The 26,794-nt window shown below is 40.3% G+C and overlaps 1 protein-coding gene across 1 annotated transcript in view; it reads right to left on the bottom strand.

The window, feature by feature from the left end:
• Positions 1-26,794, bottom strand: part of LOC126184388 (CLIP-associating protein 1-like) — a 248,559-nt gene that overhangs the window by 142,149 nt on the left and 79,616 nt on the right. Inside the window, 4 exon segments of the mRNA XM_049926771.1 lie at positions 19,248-19,501; positions 21,644-21,770; positions 26,079-26,188; positions 26,269-26,426. Of these exon segments, the coding sequence (XP_049782728.1) occupies positions 19,248-19,501; positions 21,644-21,770; positions 26,079-26,188; positions 26,269-26,426 (649 nt within the window).

The following is a 26,794-nucleotide window of genomic DNA, read 5'->3' as shown; positions in this document are numbered from 1 at the left end:
TGTGTGTGTGTGTGTGTGTGTGTGTGTGTGTGTGTGTTGTTGTTGTTGGGAAATAGGGGGGGGGGGAGGGGGGGGGGTATATAAGAGAAATATTAAATTGGTGAGTTAAACAACAGCTGGTAAGTCAAATGTAAGGCTATATTCAGGGTAAATTTTGCAGAATGCCATGACAGTGTTATATTTCTACTGGGGATACTGTGCTCCAATGCATGATTTGACTTTGCTGGAAGGTCACTCAAGACTACAGTTAAGTGTGTAAGCAGTGTCTATGAGTCAGAGCTATTGCCACTAATGTCTGGCCCAGTCGAACTATTGACTTCAAGTAATGTAACTCCCCTCCATCACAAATATTGGCATTTCATCTCATACATGTGTGAGTCTCCTGATGCCAACGCATCATCCATGCACTGTCTGGTGATGGAAAGTACAACAGTGCTACTGCAAAATCTGCCTTCCCATGTTCAGTTTGTTTCAAATTAATATAAAATTACTGTTTAATGAAGTACGAAAACAACAAATATTAAATGTGTGTACCACATCTCCAGGATGGTTGTTCCTGAAAAGGCCCACAATCAGATCTTCGGGTGGTCACTTACCCAAGAGAACTACACAATCAATCAAATCAAGATAGGACGATGAAAATGGGAAGCATTTTTATTGAGGATTGCTGCAGGTAATGTGAAAACAATGAATAAGAAAGTTGGACAACATGAAGAGAGAAATAGAGAGACATTTTGTAAGTCTTGTAGAGCTTAGTGAGGTTCAATGGGAAGGAGAATCTGAATGCAAAGAAGACAATTTATGAAGGATCGGAAAGGAAGGCAAATGGAGTTGGAGTTACATCAAAGAAACAGTTAAACATGAGCATAGTTAGGGGTATTCAAATTAGTGACAGAGTGTTAACAGAGAAACTAAACAGTAACTTTGTGAATACATTGATTATTAAAGTCTACATGCCAACAAGAAATGCAAACAAAGAGGAAGTGGAAAAAGTATGTGAGCAGACTGGGGAAGTCTGTGAAGAAAATTGGAAAGGACAATTAACAACTGTAATGATGGGAGATTGGAACAGTATAGTGGAAAGAGAAGGAGTAATATAGTTGGAGACAATGGACTGGAAAAGACCAATGAAAGGAGTGGAAACCTAATAGGTTTAAGTAACATCAACAGGTAGCACCTGAAGAAGGCAACGAGTTACGTGGCCGAAATATTGTGCCATAGCGACACAAACATCCGGCAGTAGACCCGATGATTCCACATGTCAAGATCTCGCCGGGAAAGCCTGAAGAGTTACATCAGAAGACTCTACGGGGAGGAGATGTACCTTAATATCAAGAAGCTGGATAAGCTTCGACAGAGGAAGGGGAGGATGCCGAGTTCTCTGTTTACTTCTGCGATGCCGAGAGGGGGATGTAGTTCCTGTCTTCGCCAGGTTGAAGCATCATGTCAACACCAGAACGGCGAACAGAATGGAACACCGTGCTAGCCTCGCACTGGTAAGAGAAAGAGTGCGTGACATGCACCACCGCCTAGATGTAATGTCCAGGGAGTTGCTGTATCTCCACCTTTCCATAGCAGCTACCCTGACCCGAGAAGACTGGGACCAGGTTGATGGTGCCTCTTGGTCCTTGGCTGAATGCACCATGAGGAAATCACCAGCATGTCAACAGGCCAAGTTTGAACGCCTTAACAAGAAGGAACAACATGATGGGTACGCACAGACAGTGGTCAACCTGAGCGACAAACAGCTCGATGAGGCCACCTCAAAAGGACTCAGCAAGGGCCTCAACTTTGCAGTGACTCCCAGAAGCATACCTGTTGCAGCCTTCATCAGTGCGGTTGAGCAGGTCGTCCACACACTACCTTCCAACGTGTTTGAAGAGATCCGCAGGGAGACCTGCAGGGCACTCACCAGGACGAAGCCCTCCAAATCCAACATCTCGAGCGAGGAGAGGGTGGCCCTCAGGCAGCTATGGAAGGATGATAGAGTTGTAGTTCTGCCAGCTGATAAGGGTAACTCCACGGTCATCTTAAACAAGTTGGCGTATGATAGGAAGGTGCAACAACTTCTGGAAGACACTGCTTACAAACCACTAGATGGCGACCCCACTGACAAGATGGACAAGACGACCCGGAAGTTGCTGAAGGAGACAGGTCTACCTGAACAGGTCATCAAGAAGCTTCATCCCAAAGCACCTGTACCACCCAGACTCTACGGACTTCCCAACGTCCACAAGGAGGGGGTCCCTCTTCGACCTATTGTCAGTAACATCGGTGCAGTGACATACCCCACTGCACAATACCTGCAGAAGATATTGGCACCATATGTGGGCAAATGTGCACACCACATTCGGAACTCAGAGGACTTCCTACAACCGCTAAGGCAGCTACACACCACGGACTCTGACATCATGGTCAGTTTCGATGTGGTGTCGCTCTTCACACGAGTGCCACTCACCGATTCACTCAAGATCATTGGAGAGAAGTTCGATGGTGCCCTGCTCTACCTGTTCAAGCATGTACTGACCTCAACATATTTTCTTTACGGGGGTCAATTTTATGAGCAAACGGAAGGAGTGGCAATGGGCAGCCCTTTATCACCAGTGGTAGTCAACCTTTTCATGGAAAGGTACGAAGAGGAGGCACTTGCATCAGCCACTTACCAACCCAAGTGCTTTCTTAGGTATGTCGATGACACGTTTGTCATTTGGCCCCATGGCAGGGAGAAGCTAGATGACTATTTGGAACATCTAAATTCATTCCACCCAAGTATAAAATTTACTATGTATCTAGAGAAGGATGGACAGCTCCCATTCTTGGATGTCCTGGTTAAGAGGAAGGCAGATGGCACTCTGGGGCACAGTGTGTATCGTAAGCCCACCGACACTGACTTATACCTTCAAGCCAATAGCTGCAACCACCCCGCACAGAAAAACGGAGTCTTGAAAACATTAGTTCACAGGGCTCGGGCTCTGTCAGATACGGAAAGTCTGGCCACAGAGATAGAACATCTACAGCTGGTGTTCAGCAGAAATGGATACTCCTCCACAGACATCCAAAGGGCACTTCGTGCTACCAGCCAACCACAGAGTACAGAAGAGGAGCCAGAGAAGGCGAAGAAGGTGGCATACCTGCCATATGCTGGACCTATTTCTGCGAATATCAGCAGAATTCTCTCAAAATACGATATAAAGAGTATCTTCTGTCCACCCTCCAAAATTGGGACAATGCTAGGGAGTGTGAAGGACGACCTGGGGCTACGTAAACCAGGCATTTACAACATCCCGTGCCAGTGTGGAAAATCATTCATTGGACAGACAACCAGGACAGTGGACGTCAGGTGCAAAGAACACCAGAGGCACACCAGACACGGGCAGGCAACCAAATCTGCCATAGCAGAGCACTGTCTGGAGCTCGGTCACTCGATGGACTATAACAACACCAAAATTGTGACACAGACTCCAAGATTTTGGGACAGTGTCATAAAGGAGGTCATCGAGATGAAGGTCACAGACAACCTAATAAACCGAGACAGCGGATACCAGCTCAGCTCGGCATGGAGTCCGGCTCTGGAGCTTATCAAGGACCAACAAAAGGAACCAAGAAACTCCTCAAGAAGTAGTAACACCACAGCAGGAGCAGCTCCAGGCACGTGCGGACCGCGAACGGAGCACCCGACAGGAGATGGGCCTCAGACAGCTACCACAACTGCAGATGGTGGATGAGGCAGGCCCGGACGTCTGTGGGAGCACCAGGGAAGTGCCAGCACCTCAGGAGCTGTGCCTAGCAGGCGCAGACCACGAACGGAACGCCAAACGTGGGTCTGGCCCCAGACAGCTGCCACGACCACAGATGGCGGACAAGCCGGGCGCAGACATCCGTGGGAGCACCAGGGAAGGGCCAAAACCTCAGGAGGAGCACCAGGCGGGCGCGGCCCGCAAACAGAACACCCGACACAGGACGGGACTCAAGACAGCTGCCACAGATGGCGACCAAGTCGGGCGCGGACGTCCAAGGGAGCACCGGGGAAGAGACAACACATTACAGGCAGCACCAGGCGGGCGCGGATGGCAGAGAGAGCACCCAGCGCCCTCTGGGCATAAACACTGGACAAGATCCTCCAATACGGCAGTCTCAGGTAGCTCCTGAAGAAGGCAACGAGTTACGTGGCCGAAATATTGTGCCAGAGCGACACAAACATCCAGCAGTAGACCGAATTATTCCACATGTCAACATCAACAAAGATTATACACATGAAACGCTCCAGGTGATACTGCTAAATATAAAATAAACTTTGTCATTATCACAGATTCAAAGACAAACACGGCAAAAACCTTTCCAGGTGCTGATGCTGATATGGAACATAATTTACTTGTAGCAGATATTATGACAAGATTAAAGCATATTAAAAAAGACTACAGATAAAGAAATGGGATGTTGAGAAACAAAAATGTTAACTTTTAAGAAAGAGTATACTGTACGTCAAAAATAAATAGGAACATGTAAGGAAACCTGCAGAAGTCACTGAAGAGTGAAACATCATTAGAAATACATATTGGAAGGAACAGAGATAGATACTGGAGAGGAGAAAAGAGCAAGAATTAAGAAAGAGTGGATAACAGTAAGTATGCTGCATATAATGGGTAAGTGCAAGAACTGTTAAGATGACAATTTAGAAAGGCAGCAGGCAGTACAGAAAACTGAACAATGAAGTAAGAAAGTGAACTGAGCAGGCTACAGAAGACTGGATGAGGAAACACTAGAGGAAATAGAAGAATAAGAAAGGAAAGGAAACTGGAAGGAATGTAGAAAACAGTAAAATTCTTATCAAGAAGATAAGTAAGGAAAAAAGGCAAACAAGGAATGTTAAATAAACATAGGAAGAAGACAGTATGCACAGAAGGGGATAAGGAAGTTTGGGTTAATTATGTGGCGGAGTTACATGGTGTGCAGGCTGATTACACAATACTGGTTTTGGAAGATGAATGGAAACAAAATGAAGGAGACCGTGGTCCTAAGATATTGAAACTGGAATTGGAGACAGAAATTCAGAACGTCTGAGAAAACGAAGAATTGGGCTGTGAATATTACCACCTGAGGAAATGAAGTCTTTGGTCCAACTTCAATAACCAGATAGACTGAGGTAGTAAACAGAATTTAGGAATTTGGCATCAAGACGTACTTATGATCGTTCTAGTACATTTATCTAAAAATGTGTAATGCAAAACAATGCAAGTAAGGACTATAGGACAACTAATTTTATCAGTCACGTTACAAAGCCTATAAAAAGAGTTATACTGAGGAGCACTGAAAACAAAATTGAGAAAAATATTGTGGAAGACCAGACTGGGTTCAGAAAGGATAAACAAAGAAGAGATGTTATAGGCTGTCTGAGAATGATTGGAGAACGAATAATGGAAATCAACCAGGAGGTGTGTATTTGGCTTGTCGAGTGGGAAGAGGCTTTAAATAGAGTAATTGGAGAATTATGCTGAGAGTTTTAAAAGATGTCCCTGGTAAGATAGAAAGTTAATAAAGGAGATGTATAGAAAGCAAAAAGTAACAGAGACAGAAGAGACAAGCACTGCAAGGATCCTCACTAACACCAATGCTATTCAACATACATATATGGAGAAAATTGATAGTTAAGTCCACAGAGGAGGCAAAAAGCATTGTAGTTGGAGGAGAAATGATAAATATTATAAAATACGTGTCTAATCAAGCAGTACTGGCAGAATCAGAAAAGAAGCTACAGAAGAAGTTGAAGAGTATTCCTAGAAGTGGCAAGGAAGATGAAATGAGGATAAATAAAGGAAAGACAAAGTGATGTCAATAAGCAAGAAGGGAGCTCCAGTTAACATATTCCTAGACAGAAAGAAGATAGAACAAGTAAAATCCTGGGAAGTTTAATGACATGCAATGGAAGCCGTACAGAAGAAATGAGGAGGAGGATACCTATGGGAAAGAGAACATCTAAAACATGAAACACTATCATCATCTAAAAGAATTCCAGTGTAGCTGAGGAAAAGATTTGCTAGATGTTATGTCTGTATTGCAGTGATATACAGCAGTGAATCACGTACAGTTAAAAAGAAACAGGAAAGATACTGAAAAAGTTTTGAAATGTTGCCACGGAGAAGAATGCTGAAAGTGAAGTGGACTGACGGACTTAAGAATGAAGAAGTAATGAAGAAAACATGGAAAGGAAGAAGATTATCAGAAGTGATCAAAAAAGAGAGAAAAGTCTTGGCTGGAGCATGTACTACTTAGGAATTGGGTGCAACAAAGACTTACAGAGGGAAAAAATGGAAGAATTGAGAGGAAGAGGTTGGAAGAGAATCAGCCTAATGTTTGACATCAGAAGAGGATGAACACACAAACAGTTGAAGGAAGATGCTCAGAACAGGACACGATGAAGAGTCTCCAGTTGATTGGTTGGTTTGTTGGGGGAAGCAGACCAGACAGCGAGGTCATTGGTCTCATCAGATTAGGGAAGGACGGGGAAGGAAGTCGGCCGTGCCCTTTCAAAGGAACCATCCCGGCATTTGCCTGGAGCGATTTAGGGAAATCACGGAAAACCTAAATCAGGATGGCCGGACGCGGGATTGAACCATCGTCCTCCCGAATGCGAGTCCAGTGTCTAACCACTGCACCACCTCCCTCGGTGTTTCTAGTTGAGAACTGCTGTGAGATTGATACAAAGAAGAAGAAGAAGACCATGTCCAAGCGCAGCTGAGCCGTATTAAGGGTGTTCTAGGTTAAGGTGGAATAGCCATGGGTGGAGAGTAGAAGTGGATGAAGATCATGCACTTTCCTCCATGAGTGGTCTGCAAACTGAAGAGTGAAAAGGTGTTTCCCCACTCCTCTACCCCACATCATCACAAGAAGCAATTGCAGGGTGTTTCAAAAAGTTATACCAATCCTCCACAGCACGCCTTATGAATCACTGGTGGTGCATTGTGCCAACAAGTCTGGTGATGCTCATGCCTAATTTGTCATAGCAAGGAGAAGAAGTGCAGCTTCAAGTCTCTTTGTACTAGGAGAATCTCCTATTTTCCAAAAAAGGGTAAGATGATGACATTGTTGAATGTGTGCATTTCAAAGAGGAAGTAGATGAAGGTGAAGCACCGAAACCCAATGCAACTAAATCAGATGTAGACACAGTGGACAAATTAGGCAGGACCTACATTACAACCTTTATGACAAGAAAATGAGCTATTGTAATTTTTTTTACACTATTTTGGACATTAGTGTCCTCAACAGTTTCATAATTTGGTTGTACTTAAATCACGATTGGGAGAAAGGAACGAACTACGAAAGAAGAATTTCTTCTCGGTCAGGGAACATCTCTAGTACAGAAAACAGAAGTTAGTGCAGTCTTCCTCCTTTTCCTTCAGTACAAGTGCAAACAGGGACAAAACATGGACAGTGCCCTCTATATGAATGTTCTGTCAACAGAGAACAGCCAGAAAAGGTCAGAAGATAGTTTTCCATTGCCTGTAAACAGGATACAGTGTTGCACTGTTTTAAAGGTAAGGATGTTTGAGATAAATGCCAAAGACAACATCTGAAGTGCTTACACACAGTTTTCCTTTTTTCAATTCAGTGATGCTTCTTTCATGCCTGTTCATTAAAATACATGAAATACTACCAATATACCCCATGTAAATTACTTGGGGTCAATATGACCAAGTGGTACTCAATGAAAAGTGAACAGTGCTTGTCGTGGGGATGTTGCCTTTCCCAGAAGAATGCTGCAGCTGCTGTACAAGATGACTAAGGATCAATGTCCCCTATACAAGTGCAAAACAGTGTGCACAGGATTATGTAGAGTCTGTACGTATGTTTTTCTTGCATTAGTATTGTTAGTAACTCTTATCTGCACTCCATGTAGTGATAACACTTCATAAACACCCCTGGACACTGCATCACCAGTGATTCACATACAGCGCACTGCCAAGGGTTGGTACAACTTGTTAAACACCCTGTAGTTGCTTCTTGGAAGGTAGTGGGGTAGATAAGACTGGGGAAACACCTGCTCACTCTTCAGTTTTCAGCCCTAGGACAGAGGAAAGTGCATGACCACAGTCCGCTGACTTAAGAGGAGTTAGAACAGAAAAACAAATTTTTTCCACATTTTTTGTTTTTTATCTCATTATAAAATTTGCAACTTTCCAAATAAAATGATGTATATATATGTATCAATTATAAACTCACATGGCAAGGTGTATTTTTTTTTTAAATATAATTTTCGCCGGTTGAAAATGTTAAAATTTTTATGTGCATTACCTCAAGATCTAACAAAATCAGTAATTTTTTATATACAAGGCTGTGGATTGCTGTGTTATAAAGGTTAAATTATGTGTTTGTATTGTTAGCACTGTCAAAAACAGTATCATATTATTTCATAATATAAACATGCATTGTATGTTGAAGTGCTAATGTTTTTCTGAGGAAAAGTGATGAATAGGTTAGTAAATCCCTCAAAAAAGTAAAGTATGATGCCAAAACGAAGTGTTTTTAAGAAATGTGGGTTTCAAGGTAATACATTTTCGAATAAAGGGAAACCACTGTGTTCAACATATGGCGTGTGAAGTTACAGACAATGAAATATGGGCAAACTCGTCAGTATCTAGACAAACACCCATTACTGCTTCGAAGATTAAAATAAAACTTTGTGATACGCAGTTTTCTCAAAACAAAAGTGATGTAAATGGTAGATTAGGTTATATTCTGACAGATTTACACAACCTAACAAGGGTGTTAGGTGAATGAGTGTGTTGTAAAATATGTTGAGGAGCAGTTAGTTTACATGAAGACAGTGAGGTAACAAATGGACTAGCCAGGAAACTTATCATTAATTGTGCCACTTGTAAATACACTCATTCATTTTGGAATTCTGATAAGCATAAAGATAATTATTTTGAAGTAAATGTTAGGTGGTTTTATGGACTGAGAGCTATTGGCAAAGGACACACTGCAGCAGAAACAATGTGTTCCGTAATGAATATGCCATGCCCACCTTGTAAAATCAACACGTATGTAGGATTTATTGGAGCTGCTGTGGAATATGTTGCATGTGAGTCAATGAAGGGTGCTGCAAACAAAGCTGTTGAAATAAATGATAGTATGACTGCCATATCAGTAGCTTTTTATGGCACTTGGCAGAAGCGCAGCTACGGTTCTACGAATTCTGTTGCTTACGATGACCACTGTGGATACTGGAAAGGTAATAGATTTCCAGATTTTAACCAAACATTGTTATAAGTGTAAATCAGGGAATACAGAAGGGCATATCTGTGACAGACATTATGAAGCACAAGTGGTGGTATGGAGGGCTCTACAGCTATTGAAATTTTTAGTTGATCTGTGAATGAAAGGGGATTGTGTTACACTAAGTTCTTAGGTGATGGAGACTCAAAAGCATATAACAGTGTAGTAGCCGCTCAGCCTTATGGTGAAAAGATTATCACAAAACTGAAATGTGTTGGTCATGTCCAGAAGAGAATGGGCACCAGGTTGAGGAAGTTGAAGCAAAGTTTGACAGACAAGAAACTTTCTGATGGTGAAACCATAAGACACAGGCTGACAGACCAAATGACTGATGAACTACAGCAGTATTATGGGATGCCCATTACAAATAATACTGAGGATTTGTTGAAAATGAAGTAGGCAGTATGGGCTACCTTCTTCCACAGACTGTCAACTGATGAAAAACCAGTACACCACCTTTGCCCTCTTGGATCTGATTCATGCTGCAATTACTACAATGCCCAATACTCAAACAGTTCATACAGCCACAAGCATTCCATCCCAGCGGCAGTCATGGATATCATAAGACCTATTTACAGACACCTGGCAAATCCTGACTAACTGAAGAAGTGTCTGGATGGTCAGATTCAAAATCCCAATGAGTCGTTCAATAATCTTATGTGGACTTGCTTACCAAAAAATGTTTTTCTTGGAATGAAGACACTAAAGTGGGGGGGGGGGGTCAGTGATGCTGTTATTGCTTTTAACGATGGCAACATTGGTAGGGTGAAAGTGCTACAGCATATGAGAATTAATCCTGGAGCAAACTGCGTGAGAGAACTTGAACGAATGGACAAGATTCACATTGATAAAGCAGAATATGCAAGCACAGCTGGCCACTAAGGACTCCAGAAAGAGGAAAAGAAGAAGAAAACTTGGAATAAGATCAAGATGATGATATACAGTGTGGTGCATGGTGTTTCTGAGTGACTAAAAATAAAAAAAATTAAGCATATATTAAATGAGTTACAGTCTTTTGAAACTTCAGAAGCCATTCCTGAAAATTTACATTTTCTGTTGCATTTTCCCCTAAATCTCAGAAACCACTACGAGTAGAGTATTCAAATTTTCAGGGAGTAATAACATACATATGCTAAGTCTACCAAACTAAAAGAAGAACATAATGTTATGTATAAATAAAATTATTTAGGATAACGTAAAAAAACACACACAAAATTTTAACCGTATAATTAAAAAATTGTGTTTCCGAAAGCAGTGGCTGAATTGCAATTATTGTAGTTCAGTAGAATATACAGTTTAATGTCCTGTAAGAGTTTCATGTCAATGGTTACAGTGGTTCCTGAAATACAGGGAAGCCAAGTCACTAAATTTAACATTGTCAGGATAGGGTGTTCCAACTCCCTTTAAATACCTCCACCCTCAGCCCCTAAGCCTTCTTACACCCCCAGAACGCAATTTATCTCTTAATATGGTTCTAATGCACTTAGAAATGGTTCACATTTTAACATTTGTTCTTAATCCATTTCGTTTAACAGTAAACAGTATTTTTTTTTATATAACATTAATACACTATTTTTAGTAATCTGCAGTTTTTCCATCCCAGCCAAAGTAGTAACCATTAGCCCTAGAGACACAACTGTATAGGATCTTTTTTTTAATTTTGAACTGGAACACGTTTTTACTAGAAGCACCAGTTCTCAAGAAAAACGAAAACAAGTAACCTTTATTCCCCCCCCCACCCACCCGCCCAATCATACTCAACCAGTGAAGATTTTCAGTGCGCCCAATCATACTCCACCAGTGAAGATTTTCAGTGTGTGTTCATGTCACTCCCTCCAATCACTGTAAAAATATTTGCAACTATATCATTTTTGCCACTATTTGGTCTTCATTACTTGGGCTATAGTATAGGGAAGTGGGAAAGGAAACTGGCTGTATCTCTTTCAAACAGACCGCAATCCATAATTGATTTATGGAAACTATGGAAAATATGCACCTGTGATGCAAATTCCATGCCATAACCATTGTGCTCCAAATATTGACAGTTAATTTGTATGTCTTTTCCTTACTAGATTACACATACTCCATAAAAAGTAAATGAAACCTGTTACTGCAAAACCTGTTCAGATCACGGGGGAAAGATTCTAGTAACCATGTATGAAAAGAAAGAGTAGATGATGATTATGATGATGATGTAAGGCATTCAGGGTCTGCCTTTTTGTACCACTGTTTACTTTTTGGCCTTTATTTTCATGATCTGAGACCAAATACCACTAATTCAGCTGAACTACAAAGAAACTCTTTATAATGTTCACCATTGTTTCTTGTAAGAAGGTAGTCAATAATGTATGTTACACCTAATAAAAATAAATACATCTTCCCGAAACACATTTATTTTTCTCTTTGAAATGTTGGGGAAAAAAGAAAGAAGAGGAAGAAGAAGAATGAGGAGGAAAGGGGGGGGAGAGACCATACTCCATCCTTTCATTTTATAATTTTGTTTCATAACAATTCCATATTATGCCAGTCTCAGACCTATGTATCATGTGGAAACAGGAACACTGCTGAACGTTTTAATGTATTCAATACATTCCTTATTTTGGGGAGCTGTTGACTAAAAGACAAACAGATGCATGTCCTATTTTAGTCTAAGCTTTGGCTTTATTTCCTGATGACTGATTCGCCTGTTGACTTCAGATGGTTTCAAAGGCATTAAAATGAATGAATATAGTTCCATTTTTACTTTGTAATATGCCTCCCCCATCAAGAGTGGGAGAATTGTTAACACAACACAGGTGAAATATTTTCAAATATGAAAAGCACAATAGCTTTTAATTGCTTTTTATGTGTCCAAGTCCTCAGTAATCTTAATTTGTGGTACTTGACAACACTGATCAATTAATTTAAAAATAATGTTGCAGCTCATTAGCTATGTGTTTTCCAAAGTTAGTGTCTGGGCTCTTTGAGTACACAATTGTTGATCTGGCATGACTGGTATTATAGTAATGGGCATACGGCAATGCATCGGAGAACCTTTTGGAACACAGCATATAAAATGCATTAATGAAAAATTTTTAACACTGCTGTACAATTGGTATATGAGGCACAAATGAAAGTTTTACTATGAGAAGAATAGTCTGACATCTAACCTCTGACTGAGAAGTACTAAATGATATTTACCAGTGACTGAACATAATGCATGAACACTGCTCCTACATCACGGAGTTGTAGAAAGCAAAATGCTCTCCTTCCTGGTAAGTCTAACCAACCAATATCACAATAAAATTACCCCAGAGTATGTGTATCTATAATTAAATACAGTATTCACAATACTATAGAAATCCTAAATAGTTTTCCTTTGTAACATATTGTTTCTAATCCCAAATGGAAAAGGTTTCTATAGTTTTATTTAGCACATATTGTTATTGTTATCATCATCATCATCATCATCATCATAACAACAATATATTAACATTGTGACAATATCTTTGTGAGTAGGCTCCACCCGAAGGTCAGAAAGGGGAACTACAGAGTAATTATAATTAAAGTTAAACTTTCAAATGGCTGTAGAAATAACACCACTGGTCAGAATGATGTCAAATTGCAAACAGAATGTTATCAGAGTAGGGGGGAAACGTATGGCCGAAGAAAAATAAATAGTTACAAAATTTAGCAATAGATGGTGCTGTAAGTATCATAATTTAATAATGATCGACTAAAAACGACAAATGAATCATACAACAACGCCTAAGGCGTATGTTTGACATTGAACAAAGTGAACTGTTCAATGTGCACGGGTGCACAGGTGTGATACTGTTAGTTATGTAAGCCCATCCAACACAGCAAGGTCATATCACATTGGATGAGAAAAATCAGTTTTTAATTGTCCTGAGGCCAAAAACCACATAAAGCATTAATCAAAATCAAATTCGATTATTAATTTCCATGTGACTGGTGCAAAACATGTTCAGTATGTCCACTATTTTCTGCAACAAGTTGAAATTGAGAAACAGCATGTTCCACAACTGATCGAAGTGTTTCCGGGGTCACGTTCAGAATGTGTTGCGCAATGTGTGACTTCAATGCAGCTAAGACTTCAATGCAGCAATCAGAACACTAAACACAACATGTTTCAGATAGCCTCACAGCCAGGAGTCACATGGATTAAGATCAGGTGATCAGGACGACCGGGCTGTAGGGAAATGGTAGCTCATAATTCTAGCATTTCTGAAATGGTGCTTCAGCAACTGCTTAACTGGATTTGCAATGTGTGGAGGTGCGCCATCTTGCATAAAAATGATCCCATCCACACATCCACGCTGTTGGAGAGCTGGAATTATGTAGTTGCACAAAAGACACTCATAGAACTTACCAGTGATGGTACAGGTAACAGGACCGGAAGCACCTGTCTCTTCGAAAAAATATGGCCCTATGATAAATGATGCCGTAAACCTGCACCACACAGTGACCTTTCAGGATGAAGTGGTACTGGTTGATTTGCGTGTGTCTTTTCCGTTGCCCATATTCGACAGTTCTGTGTATTGACATGTCCTGTCAGATGGAAGTGGGCTTCGTCTGTCCACAAAATCTTCCACGACCAATCATTGTCCACTTCAATGCGAGCAAGAAATTCTAAAGCAAAGGTGTGCATGGGTGATTTTGAAAGGATAGCAAAGAAGGATTTTACACACAGTCCTCACAGGTATTTCCAATGTACGGGCAGTTCTCCGTGCATTACACGTTTGCACACCACCACTCGTCTCCTCCTGCATTGCTGTGGCCACTGCTTTCACTCATGTTGAACCAATTCGTTTCCTCCCTCTACCAGGGTGCACACCAAAAGAACCCAAATTTTGAATTCATTTTCTCCAGACCCACGGCAGTCATCGGACCAACGACTTTTTTCAAACCCTTCTGTGTCATTAACTTCTGCAGAGCAACGTGTGCACAGTCATCATTCTTGTAATACAGCTTTACAAGCAGAGCGTGATCCTGCATTGAGACAGTCATGGCGCATGTCGCAGATGCGCAAGGAGGAAAAGCCGTGTACCCTGCGTGTTTAGACCAACTTTAATGGGTCATGCGCATGACAGGTGTTTTCATTTATGTATTATGACACATACAGTGCCATCTATTGATCAATTTTCACACTCTTTTTTTTTTTTTTTCCTTCTTCTGCCATTCGTTTTCCTCCTCCTCCGATAACATTCCGTTGCAATTTGATATGATTCTGACCAGAGGGTGTTATTTCTACAGTGTTTGGAAGTTTAATTTTAATTATAATTACCCTGTATTTTCCCTACAAGGATGTCATTTTCATTACACCAAACAGCGGAGCTGCATGCCCACAGGAAAAAGAGTTGCTGTAGTTTCCCCCTGCTTCCAGGCATTCACAGATCAACAGGAAAACTTCTGTGAAGTTTGGAAGGTAGGAGACACGAGATACTGGCTGAAGTATAGCTGTAAGGATGGGTTGTGAGTTGTGCTTGGATAGCTCAGTTAGAAGAGCACTTGCCCACAAAAGGCATAGGTCCCAAATTCGAGTCTTGGTCCAGCACACAGTTTTAATCCGCCAGAAAGTTTCGTATCAGTGCACACTTCTGCCAATATTTATGTCCCAACTATTCTTGTGGTTAGATCAGAACCTCTGTCTACTTTAAATGCAGCAATTAACACCTGTACTTCATCACATTTTCCAAACTAGCAAGCTGCCGTCTCCCCCCCCCCCCCCCCCCTCCACCCCCATCCCAAATTATGCCTGCAGTTCTTGTCCGATATGGTGATTCTTGTCCAATATGGCGAAAGCCTTCCCAAATGTTACACTCGTAAAATGGATTTGCCCTATCTGCTATACAAACAATTCTCCTGTACCATGAACTGCCATTTCCCAGCTGTTTTCTACATCACTGTCAACAACCAAGAAAGATTTCTCCTCATTCTGTGCCATCTCATTGACTTTAATAGCTCAATCAATACTTCACTGGGATTTAGACTAATTCTTTGTCCTCTAAAGGGATCGGTATTCTGATACAAATCTTTCCTACAGGTTACAAAGTGTTATTCAGTCATCTACCCAATCTCAAATATTCATTCATCCTAAACTATACCTGATATGAGTATCATGCTCCATAAGTCATACCTCTCTGCCAATAAAACATGCAACCAATGCATACTTCTGTATCCATCTTGTGAATGTCAAGTATTACCTCACGATTAGTACAGGAACTTGCAAAACAGTCACCTGTCAGCACTGTGGTGAATACCCAGTTGCAAAGCACAGTGGTGTTGAGGTAACAGTTGTTTGCAGTAACTACTATATAACTCATACCATACAGTTGTAACAGCCCCATTGCTAAGCTGCCATGCATTTTTTTTGTCATTTTATATATGCAGTAATGTAAATGCAGTTCTGGAACACTGAGCACTACCCATCACTCAATTACCAACATGGCCAAAGACTTTTAGTTCTTCAAGTTTAACCTGGGAGATTTTCTGTACCATTTTGTATTGAACTTAAGTTAAATTGCATCAATCGTTATCCAAAACTGCAAGAGATGTTCTTGTTCTGCTATTATTTTGTGAACTTATGAACAATTAACTCTGTCACCTATGGTGTCAACTGCACAGTAAATACACCTGCTGCATGATTTTGCAAACTGTTTTCTGGCCCAGTGGCAGTATATAAAGCAGACAACAATCACTAGAGCTTTATACAAGATCACAGTTGACAGCTGTTGTCTCACTACTTCTAAAAGCCACCTGTGTACTACCTAAATATCAGGGCAAGTGAAATTTGGCAGCTCGACATGAGACAACATGTAGCTGAATCGGCCACAAATGGCAGCTCACTGCAGCTGTTGCCAAATAAAAAGGGAAACAGAGAGGGGGGGGGGGGGTGAAGATGGAGTACAAAGTAAGAATTTTCAGACAACTATTTATAACTACTAACATCCGCGTCATGCTAAGTATAGTCATGGTACCACCATACTACTGAAAGTCATAACTGCTCAAACTTTAATCAAAAGAACAACAACTACCTCATGGGAACTAGTTTTTAGGGAAAGAAGTAAACTTAATAGTACATTTTTGTGTTCAAGCTCCCTCCCCCCGCGAGTTTCTTATTTATATTGCAAATTTCCCAAAGATGTCCTCTACAGATTCCATGGGGAAAATTATAATTTCAGGGGAGACAAGGAGATTTGAGAAATCAAAGATAACCTAAATCTGGATATACACACAGGTATTTGGAACACTTTGCCGTGGAGAAGGAAATCAATAATAGAACTGTCTACACCAACCATTTCCTAAATACAAATACGTGGCTTGTGAAAGTAGACAAAGCCCAGAACAAGTCAGACTGTTAATAAACAGCAGCTTTGCTATTAAGATTGATTTTCTTCAGTATTTAGGAACTGCAATATGTGACATATCAAAAATATTCATACTTTATCAAGTGCAATGCCTTATTCAGTACACGAGATTACTTAATTTCTGAAAACAAGTGATTCCATTTCAATGAGACAACTGTTATGCTGTATCAACATAGACAGCATGTGTAACTCTCAAGAGTTTCACCTTCTTCCAGAATATCAAGAGATGTTAACACACAGATGTAGGGACTCATTGTTTAAGACAAATTTATTTTCTGGTTTCATTCAGACAACTAAAATTGAGAATTAACACGAAATGTTTATAAATAATGGACATGTTAGTATGCAACAGGTATAAATCAGTGCGGCTTGTTCTCAGATGCTGGGAAATCTATGATAGTCACTGATGGAATAATGTAAGATGAACGGAATGTGCCTTCAACTGAGGGATGTTCTTAATTCTGATTGCACACACAAACCTCTCATTAATTGCAGACGCTTGTCTGATACTGTACACCATATTTACTCAATTATGAGGGTTTCTCCCCCCCCCCCCCCCCACACCAAATTGTCAATTGAAAAATATGTGGCTGTCTTATATTCGCTGATTAAAATATTGCTGCAGTGTTCAATGTTTTTACATTGTTTAACAGATTAATATAGGGGCTGTCTTACATTTACAGATGAAGCTTTGGCTATTAATGTTTTGTACAAATTTATTTTGAAGAATTCCAACGGATGGGGCTTAGCACACAATGATTTCACTTGAATAGTCTCAAGATTTCCCAATACACCGAAACACTCCCCACACAGTATCGACATTGCTCGAACAATCACGTGACATTTGATGCGTGGCACTAGTGCAAGGGATATGAAAGAAACTATGAACTAGCCACTCCAACAATCTAATGTTCTGCTTAGAAAGTGACAATTTTGTGACACACAGGAGGAAATATCATTAAATTCTGTCAACTTGGAAACTTTTGGGATATCTGAACAGATCTGCAATAAAAGTTCTTGTACATATAGGGATACCATACACAAACATTTATGGTGCTTTTTAAGTAAAGGTTACATTCAAAGGCAAAAAGCTTGTCCTTCAAAACCCATTACTTGATTCTGAACCCAAATATAAATTCTGTTTGGTTATGGGAAACTGTTATGATTCACCAAGTGGGTTACAAATGAGAAATTTAGTTGCTGTTCACTTATTACAAAACTAGGTGAAAAATATCACCAATTTTTAATCAGCTTCAGAACACGATTGTGACATTAATATCAAAAGAGAATGAAAATTAAATGAGAATTAAAGGTCTAACAAATAAAATATATCACATTAAACTGACTGCAACTGTTATCATAAGAATAAATTACAGGGAAAAATAATCATTGTGGAGATGGCACCAACAGATGTCACTAGATAGCAGGAAGAGTAGAAGATCGAGAACTGGACTGAACCATGACTGCAATCTTTTATTCATATATATTAGTTGCTGTTGTTACATATGACCTGCACCCTGGAAGATATTGCTGTCCGTGTTTCACTTCTGCTCAAGTACAGCATTACAGAATGGTTGGAGGGGGAACAGTGACATCAGCTTGGCTGAGAACTACACTGAGTGCAAGGAGGAGTGGTGAGTGGGCAGCAAATTTTGTTCTGCTGCTAATCATGGTTATATGTTTCTGCAGAAGATCACAAAAGTCTAAATTGGGGCCAGTTGCACAGTAATGTATGCTCAACAGCAATGCTGTCAATGCCTACCGTGAGGTATGACGCGAACAACGGGGTGTGTCAGCTGCCAGTTCTACATAGCCAATGAGAGAGCAGTGGGCAGATGATATATTTGGAAGCAAGAGACATTGTAACATTCTCATATCAGTATAGAAGAGAAATCCGCTGTGTGTTCAGAGAAAAATAACTGTTTTCTCAAGTTCCGCCATAACGATGACCTCAGAAATTGCAACATATTCTTGGAGATATACCCAAATATTTGGGCCAACAAATATATAAGTTTCACAGATGTCTTGTTATGATTATAATGATGATGATTAAATATACAGATACCACACAACTGTCTTAAGTATTGTAAAAAAGGTAGTGAAAATATAAATTAATGTAAACAATTTCTTTTTGTTTATTTTATTTCTCCCTGTGTTATCAAAATGTTGACAATGAATAAATGGCGCAAGTGTAGAACAGATGAAATGTTACCTTTTTAGGTAGATACCTTATATCAATGAAAGTTTGGAATTTTGACCAACAGAATATGTTAAGAAATAAATTTTTCCTCAAAGAGCCACATAAAACAAAAAAAGTGGGAGGAAACTGGAGGGGGGGGGGGGAGGGGGTGTCATGTTCAGGTAAATACAGTACTGTATGTTCTAAACACCGTTTTGAAGACGACATGTTACTTCCATACATTAAGTAGTGCACAAGCTGGACGCAATGGACCAAAGTGTTGTATCTGTAGCCTATGTAATACGTATATATCCAGAACATACAACATGTAAAATGCCTCCATTACATACAAAAAAAATTTCTATTTTTAGTTAAGTTTAGTGAAACTGAATTATGTTTCACATAATGACCATAATTCCACTTACCTACGGGAACACTGCCGAGCTTCACTGTCTGCATCATACATTCCTTTCCTCAGAGCTTGTTGCAGGTTTGCAACCTGTTTTTCAAGTTTATGAGCAGGCCAAAGACGAAGAATTAATTCAAGAAACTCACAACATGCTCGTCGGATTTCCCTAGATTTTGATTGCATAATTGATATTATCACTGGTATCAGTCTGTGCGAGTGAGTGTACCTTATGAGAAAGCGTACTGTTACTAGGCCAGCAGTTGCTATTACCTGTGAATGAATAAATGAAATATAATTGTTAGGTGCTCGGAAAATAATAAAATGGATGCTTAGGAACACTCTAGTGAGAAGAAGACTTCTTTGTAAGTTCTACTGATGAGTACATGCTGTCTCCCCTTGCAATTTCATACTATCAGCACAGATTTAATTTTTAATACAGTATCCAGTCCCGCCATATTAATGTTATCCAACAGTATAGGCTGTTAATATCTTCTATCAAAATCTCAACCCTTACTAATGTGTACTTTTAATGCTATGATTTGTAGTAACTGTGCTAAAAAGATGAGTTACAAATGTCTTTTTTGGAAATAGCTCTTCCATAGTTACATTGTTTATTTTGACAGCAATAGTTTCAAGCCCACTAGCCATTATTTAGCACTCACACACATTGCCGCCAGACTAGCAGCCATCGTACTGTTCAGCGCATGCCCACGCGCCCGTGCATCCCCGCCCCACACACACACCCAACCACACCCACCCACACACACACAGCGAGAGAGAGAGAGGGAGGGGGGGGGGGGGGAGGAGGACTGATGAGTCTCCTAAGTAATATGATTAAAGCTTGTCTGGCTTCAATGAGCACGAACAATTAACAACAGGGTTGCAGCCTTCAAACTAGTAGTTACGAAATAACATCAATTCCAATAAGGCAGTAGCTTTGATAAACATTAAGATGAGTTTGGGAAAGATAGGTAACAAGGATGGGTCACAAAGAATCCAGTTTAAGAGAGACTATAAGGACCGTGCACTAACCAACTGCATCATTGGGACATGGACTGGCCAGTTTTTATCACCCCCCCCCCCCCCCTTCCATATTTCTGTAAATCATTTGACTATTACTTCAACTCTCATCCTAAAAGAATGCTAAAACATAGTCTTTCCACAAAAGTATTGTGTGTATTTCTATTAATACGACTAGGTGCAGCATCTCTTGAAGATTACAACTGGTCGTAATTATTTCTGTAATTTATTTTTTAATATACTGGATTAAAAACGAAGCAACTTCTCTAAACCGCATATTCCAAAAACACACAACTGGAAACAACAACAACATCCATAATGTTATAAATTCTTACACAACACTACATTACTGCTACAAATATAGATGATACACACTAAACAAAGTTTCATTTACCGTCATTTAACATTGCCTCCAAATAAAAAAGGTGACAATACAACAAATATATTATGAAATCATAGTGATGTGACTGACAGCCTTCTCTTACTGATTTCTCCATTCGTAGTGAGAAATCTACTACTATATGGACAGAAGGCGAGCATGGTAAATCATTCTCCTTATGTGAATCACATGGAATGATTCATGTGATATCACATACTGATACCACCCAAGGGTGTCGCGAAGTTGGCAACACAATTGCAAATTTCCGTTAGACACCGACAGTGGTCACGCAAAATCTGGTGGACCCAATGGTGTGCACCCACTGAGATCATGCCGCCAGCAACTCTGCACCACTTGTGACCTCTGTTGCCACAAAATATGACAGGTGGCAGCAGCCACTGAACCCACTTGCTGTTGGAGCCTCATTGTTATGACACCATCAATCATTTTGAGTACAGTGAGCCTCATCCTAGTTGTTATTGTATGAGATGGACCTCTTAATTCTTGCTGCCTTATTTGTAATGAGTCTATGTACACTTGGAGAAATACAAGTTAAGTAAATCTTCTGATTACTGTGTTAACTTGTTTGCTAATCATTTATGTGTCTGTCCAGCTTTCCTATGATGACAGTTGCCGTAACGCACTGTAGTCCACATCTCCTTACTATTATGTATGAACTCGTGCACAACAATACAAAATCAGAAAAGGTATGGGGCATGGGTACTAATTGTCATCACTGATATTTAATTTGTAAACTGAAGCTGCTAGTAAGGAAACAAAGGACCATCTCGTCGTGGGGGAAAAATCAGCTCCTTTGGGTTTTCGGGACAGCTATAATATCCACACAAACAAAATCAAAACTACTTGGACATACTAGGTAGCTAAATGTTAAACACAGGAAATTCCAAAGAAGAAGTTGGTTTATGAAATTTCTACTTATATTACATCCTTTTCTTGTTATACTTGTCAAGAATCTTAATATTTAAATAGTTATCCACATGAGGTCAACATACCTTAGCTGAATTTGGAATCAGATTAATTAGATTGCCAAGAATAATTTCTGCAAAGTGGTCAAACTTTGAGCCTAGCTGTCGAGACATAAAAGCTATTGTGCAGCACGCTTCTCTCACAACCTGTGACCTGTAACATTCATAATGATGTTATAGTAAGATATCATTTCTAACACATAATTAAAGCATAGCTTGCACAGGATAGAGTAGCATGGAGAGCTGCATCAAACCAGTCTCAGAACTGAAGACCACAACAACAACAACAACAACAATTAAAGCATTTGCAGGATCTCAAACCTGTAGTAGCAATGTTTAAATATTGAAATGTGTGATATATTTCTACCGACATGTAATAACAGACTGTGTATTGTAGCAAAAACATATTGGTACAACAAACTAGGACTGCACAGTCTGTGACATAATTCCTAAATACATGTGAAGGATTGAGTTCCTCTTGACACAAATGGCGTCTTGTACACCAAAAAAATTTCTGAATCTATGCTGAACACAGACTGTACAGATACTTAACAGTTCCTATCTTGTTAATAAAAATTCATGAAATTTAGAAAACTGTAACTGCCGTTTTTTACTATGACCTCTTTCTCTGAGATTCCCTGAAGCAGGCCAAATACAATGTACAGGTTTCAAATAATACCAGTCCATATTATCATGCCAGTAATGCTACTGCACATTCGCACAAGTAGGAAAGCCATGTAATTAACACATTTACCTTAGCACTTATATTTTAAAATATTGAAGGAAGAGAATACTTAAATAAATCATTTATGTGCAATTTTTAATAATAATAATAATAATAATAACTGTCTTCATGTAACTCATTGAAGTCATTTCTATTTAAAATTAAATTACTAGAAAGAATGTGCTGAACACATGTTGATTAACTATAAATCGGTCATTTCTCACCTATCACCACCTGGATATAATCATGACATACAGGATATACAATTTGTCAATTTTACCGGGTATGCTATTTGTTAATTTTACCGGATCTAATTTGTCAATTTTGCATGCATAATACATCTACAATCCATTTCAGTGCATAAGGAACTATACATCTTAGATCCATTCTTCTAATTTCTAATAGTGTTCTTATTTCATCTCACTTGGTTTTCATGCAGTGCATAAACCAAGAGAGTGCACTCTAATTTGTCAACTACCAAGGCCTAGCTCTAATTTCTTCATTTTCTTGAAACAAATAGATGCTGACGTCCTTCAGAGATTTTAGTATGCTTTAACCAAAACACTTCCCTAGTACTTATTAGGAACATTGTCTCCAAAATGCCAATTTTTTTGACATTATTATTATTATTATTATTATTTTTTTTTTTTCATTCAGGCCCACACGGAGACATGTTGGATGGCACCTAAGAGCCGGTGCTCAGCAGATGCTACCAAGTGGCAGCTGCACCAGATGCAAAAATCGTCAACGTACAATGCCAAGCAGAGGCCCAACAGAGATTACAAGTGCATTGATGGCTATGAGGAAGAGTGTGACACTTAGCACAGAACCTTGTGGAATACCATTCTCCAGACTGTGAGGGGCACTGTGTAAAGTGCCAACTCGAACTCTGAAGAGCTGGTGCGAGAAAAATTCACAGATAAAAATCAGAAGGGGCCCACGGAAGCCACAGTCATGGAGGGTAACTAAAATGTGATGGCACCAAGCCATGCTGTATGCCTTATATAGGTCAAAGTAACCGCGACAAGGTGCTGGTGGTTAGTAAAAGCCTGTCGGATGGTTGTTTCCAATCTGAGTAAATGGTCAGTTGGAGATCGTCCTGCACGAAAGCCACACTGATATGGGAACAAAAGGCCCTGAGATTCGAGTACCCAATATAATCTGAAGCTAACTATCTTCTCAAGCCATTTACATTTGTCAGACGTTGGCTTCTTCCTGGGCTTAAGGACAGGGATAACAGTACAGTCTCATCATTGTGACAGAAAAACACCCGTGAGCCAAATGCAGTTGAAGATCTTCAGGAGATGTTGCCTCTGGGGAGCGTCCAAGTGTTGGATGATCTGGTTGTGGATGGAATCCGGCCCTGGGGCCATGTCTTGTGAAGAGGTAAGAGCCTGCAAGAATACCCATTCAGTGAAGGGTTCATTATAGGGCTCAGCGTAGTGCAGGATGGAACATAGGTGGGTCTGTTAAAACTCTAAATTTCTGCCGGAGAGAGGTAGCAGGATGGGAAGAGGACACCGGTGCCATCGCAAAGTGTGTCGCGAGCTGTTCTGCAAGGAACAATGGATCAGTGCACAGAACACCTTGGAGGTTAAGACCTTGGACAGCTGACAGTCGCTAGCCGCCCTGAAGGCTACGGAGCTTTGACCAAACCTGTGATGAAGAGGCATACATCCCCAAGGAGGAAACACAGCGCTCCCAGCATTCCTTTTCACTCTGCTTAATAAGGTAACGAGCCTTAGCATGGAGACACTTAAAAGTGAGAAGGTCGGTCTGTGAAAGGTGTCGTTTTAATTGCTGCAGCGCCTGTCGGTGGTCCTGGACAGCGACTGCGACACTTTTAGTCCACCACGGTACCGGTCGACAACGAGGGGGACCTGTGGATAGGGTGTCAGCAGTGCCAGTAGCACAAAGATAATGGCAGAGATGCCTTGCACGACTGCACCAATGGAATTCAAGAGGGAGGTGTCGAAGTGCACAGCAGACATATATAAAAGCCAATTGGCCCTGTAGAATGCCCAACATGGGGGCCTGTCTGCCTGACGGCAGCAGGGGAACAATAGAATCACCAGAAAAAGTGGTCACTGTCACAAAGGTCACCATGGGATGACCAATGTAGGGAAGCCACGAGAGCATAGGAGGAGATGACGAGATTGATAGCAATAAAGGTGCCATGAGCTGCACTGAAGGGGAACTGTCATTGAGGGGAGACACAAATAGAGGTCCATAATAAGCTGATCAATTAAGAGACCCTACCCATTGAAGTGCCCCCCCCCCCCCCCCCCCACAGTGGATTGAAGTCAAAGAGGAGAAACATAGGCAGTTGCTGGAGTTGCTGGAGTAAGGCAGACAGTTCAATGTAAGGAAGTGATCTACCTGGAGGGGGGTCCGGTCCGGCACACAGTTTTAACCTGCCAGGAAGTTTCATATCAGTGCACACTCCGCTGCAGAGTGAAAATCTCATTCTGGAAACATCACCCAAGCTGTGGCTAAGCCATGTCTCCACAATATTCTTTCTTCCAGGAGTGCTAGTTCTGCAAGGTTTGCAGGAGAGCTTCTGTGAAGTTTGGAAAGTAGGAGACGAGGTACTGGCAGAAGTAAAGCCGTGAGGATGGGGCGTGAGTCGTGCTTGGGTAACTCAGTTGGCAGAGCACTTGCCAGCGAAAGGCAAAGGACCCAAGTTCGAGTCTCGGTCCGGCACACAGTTTTAACCTGCCAGGAAGTTTCATATCAGCGCACACACTGCTGTAGAGTGAAAATCTCATTCTGGCATTCTTTATAGTCATTTTTTTTTTCTTTCTCACTGGACCACACAACATCCATGAAGACTCTTTCAGTGCCAAAGGCACACTTTATTTTTCTGCTTTCTTAACTGTTAATATTGAATGTATGTCTAGTTACTGCAATATTTACACTAGCAGTATTATCACTGTTACTGCGTATCATCACAAGCTTTTCTACGTTTTTATTTCATCATATACACTTTGTCTACTTTGTTTCCCAAAGATGATTAGGGTTCAACATCCCATCAGTGGCAAGGTTAGTAAAAATGGTGCACAACTTTGGATAGGGTTTAGACAGCAAAAGAAATCAGAAGTGTCCATTTCAAAATACCCAGTTCGGCATGTGCCTCCAGAAATTAGTAGTGCCCATATCAAAAGACCCATTCTGGCATTTGCATTAAGTGATTTTGGGAAATTTGCCATGGCTGTTTCAATAAAATTATTCCAGTACTCAAATGATTCAGGAACCAAGAACAACCTAAATCTGAATGGTTGGTTGGGGATTTGAATCCTGCTCTTTCCACATGCAAGTTCTATGCCTTAAGGACCGAGTCCCATGGCTCAGTGTGTTTCAATGTTTGTGCTTTACATTCCCCTATCTACTCTCCCTATTCAATAAACTCCAACATTTCATTAACAATCCAATACCTCTCAATAATTCATTCACATGTTCAGTAATATGGCCGAAAGGCCCAAATACACTAACAAAATTATCACAGCAATAAGGTAGCCATGAACAGCTTCATTCATGAAATGTGTGTGTCACACGATTTCTGATACACAATTTTGTTGAAGCACTGATTAACTGAGCAACCAAAAACTATTAACACTCTCACAATTCCACGCAGAATCATTAACAGTTCTCTTGTTTATCAAAAAAAGACATCTCAGAGCTTGAGAGAAACCTGCACTACAGAGAGAAATTTAAAAAGAACAAAGTTTAAGTACTAACCTCAGATCTTTCAAAACTCCTAAAAATGGTGTCTCCATTAAACGTAAGTGTTTGAAAAATTCCTCATGCTTAGCAGCTCGAGCCATTACAACAGATCGTAGTTTTTTCAACTGAAATACACAAAAGTTTTTACTTATTTTAAGAAATCAATTTTATTAACACTTATAATCCTAATCATCACATTACTAACCGCCTCAACACGTTTTGACCAATCATTATTTGGATCATTAATGATGTCAGTTATTTTGGTCAGCGCTTTTTCCAATTCTCGCACAGTGAAAATTTTGGCTGGTTGAACTTCCTCAAAAACTTTCACAAAATGCTCCTCGTCAAGGGCTCCTGCTGATGCTGTAATTGTGTAAAAAAGATTTAGTTAGTATCTCTAATCCATTTAAATTTTGAATAGGGCCTGTGCCACAGGTATACCCTCTGATAAATATCACTGCTGATTTCAAACACTGGAAAATCCAGGGTCGAATATTAACAATATAAGGAACAGATAGATTGCTACTCACTATAAACATGACATGTTGAGTAGTTACACACAGGCACGACAAACAGACCCTTACACTTTAGCTTTTGGCTAAAGCCTTCTTCAGATAAGGAACACACACATACACACTCAATAACCAGTACAGGCTGGTCTCTGCATGCCATAGATGGTGGCCATGTATGCATGAGGTGTGCTTGCTTGTGTGAATGAATGTGTGTGTATG

Source organism: Schistocerca cancellata, chromosome 4, assembly GCF_023864275.1.
Source record: "Schistocerca cancellata isolate TAMUIC-IGC-003103 chromosome 4, iqSchCanc2.1, whole genome shotgun sequence".
Classification (NCBI taxonomy): Eukaryota; Metazoa; Arthropoda; class Insecta; order Orthoptera; family Acrididae; genus Schistocerca; species Schistocerca cancellata.
The sequence above is the reverse complement of the archived record's forward strand: the minus strand, read 5'-3'. Positions and strand labels throughout refer to the sequence as shown.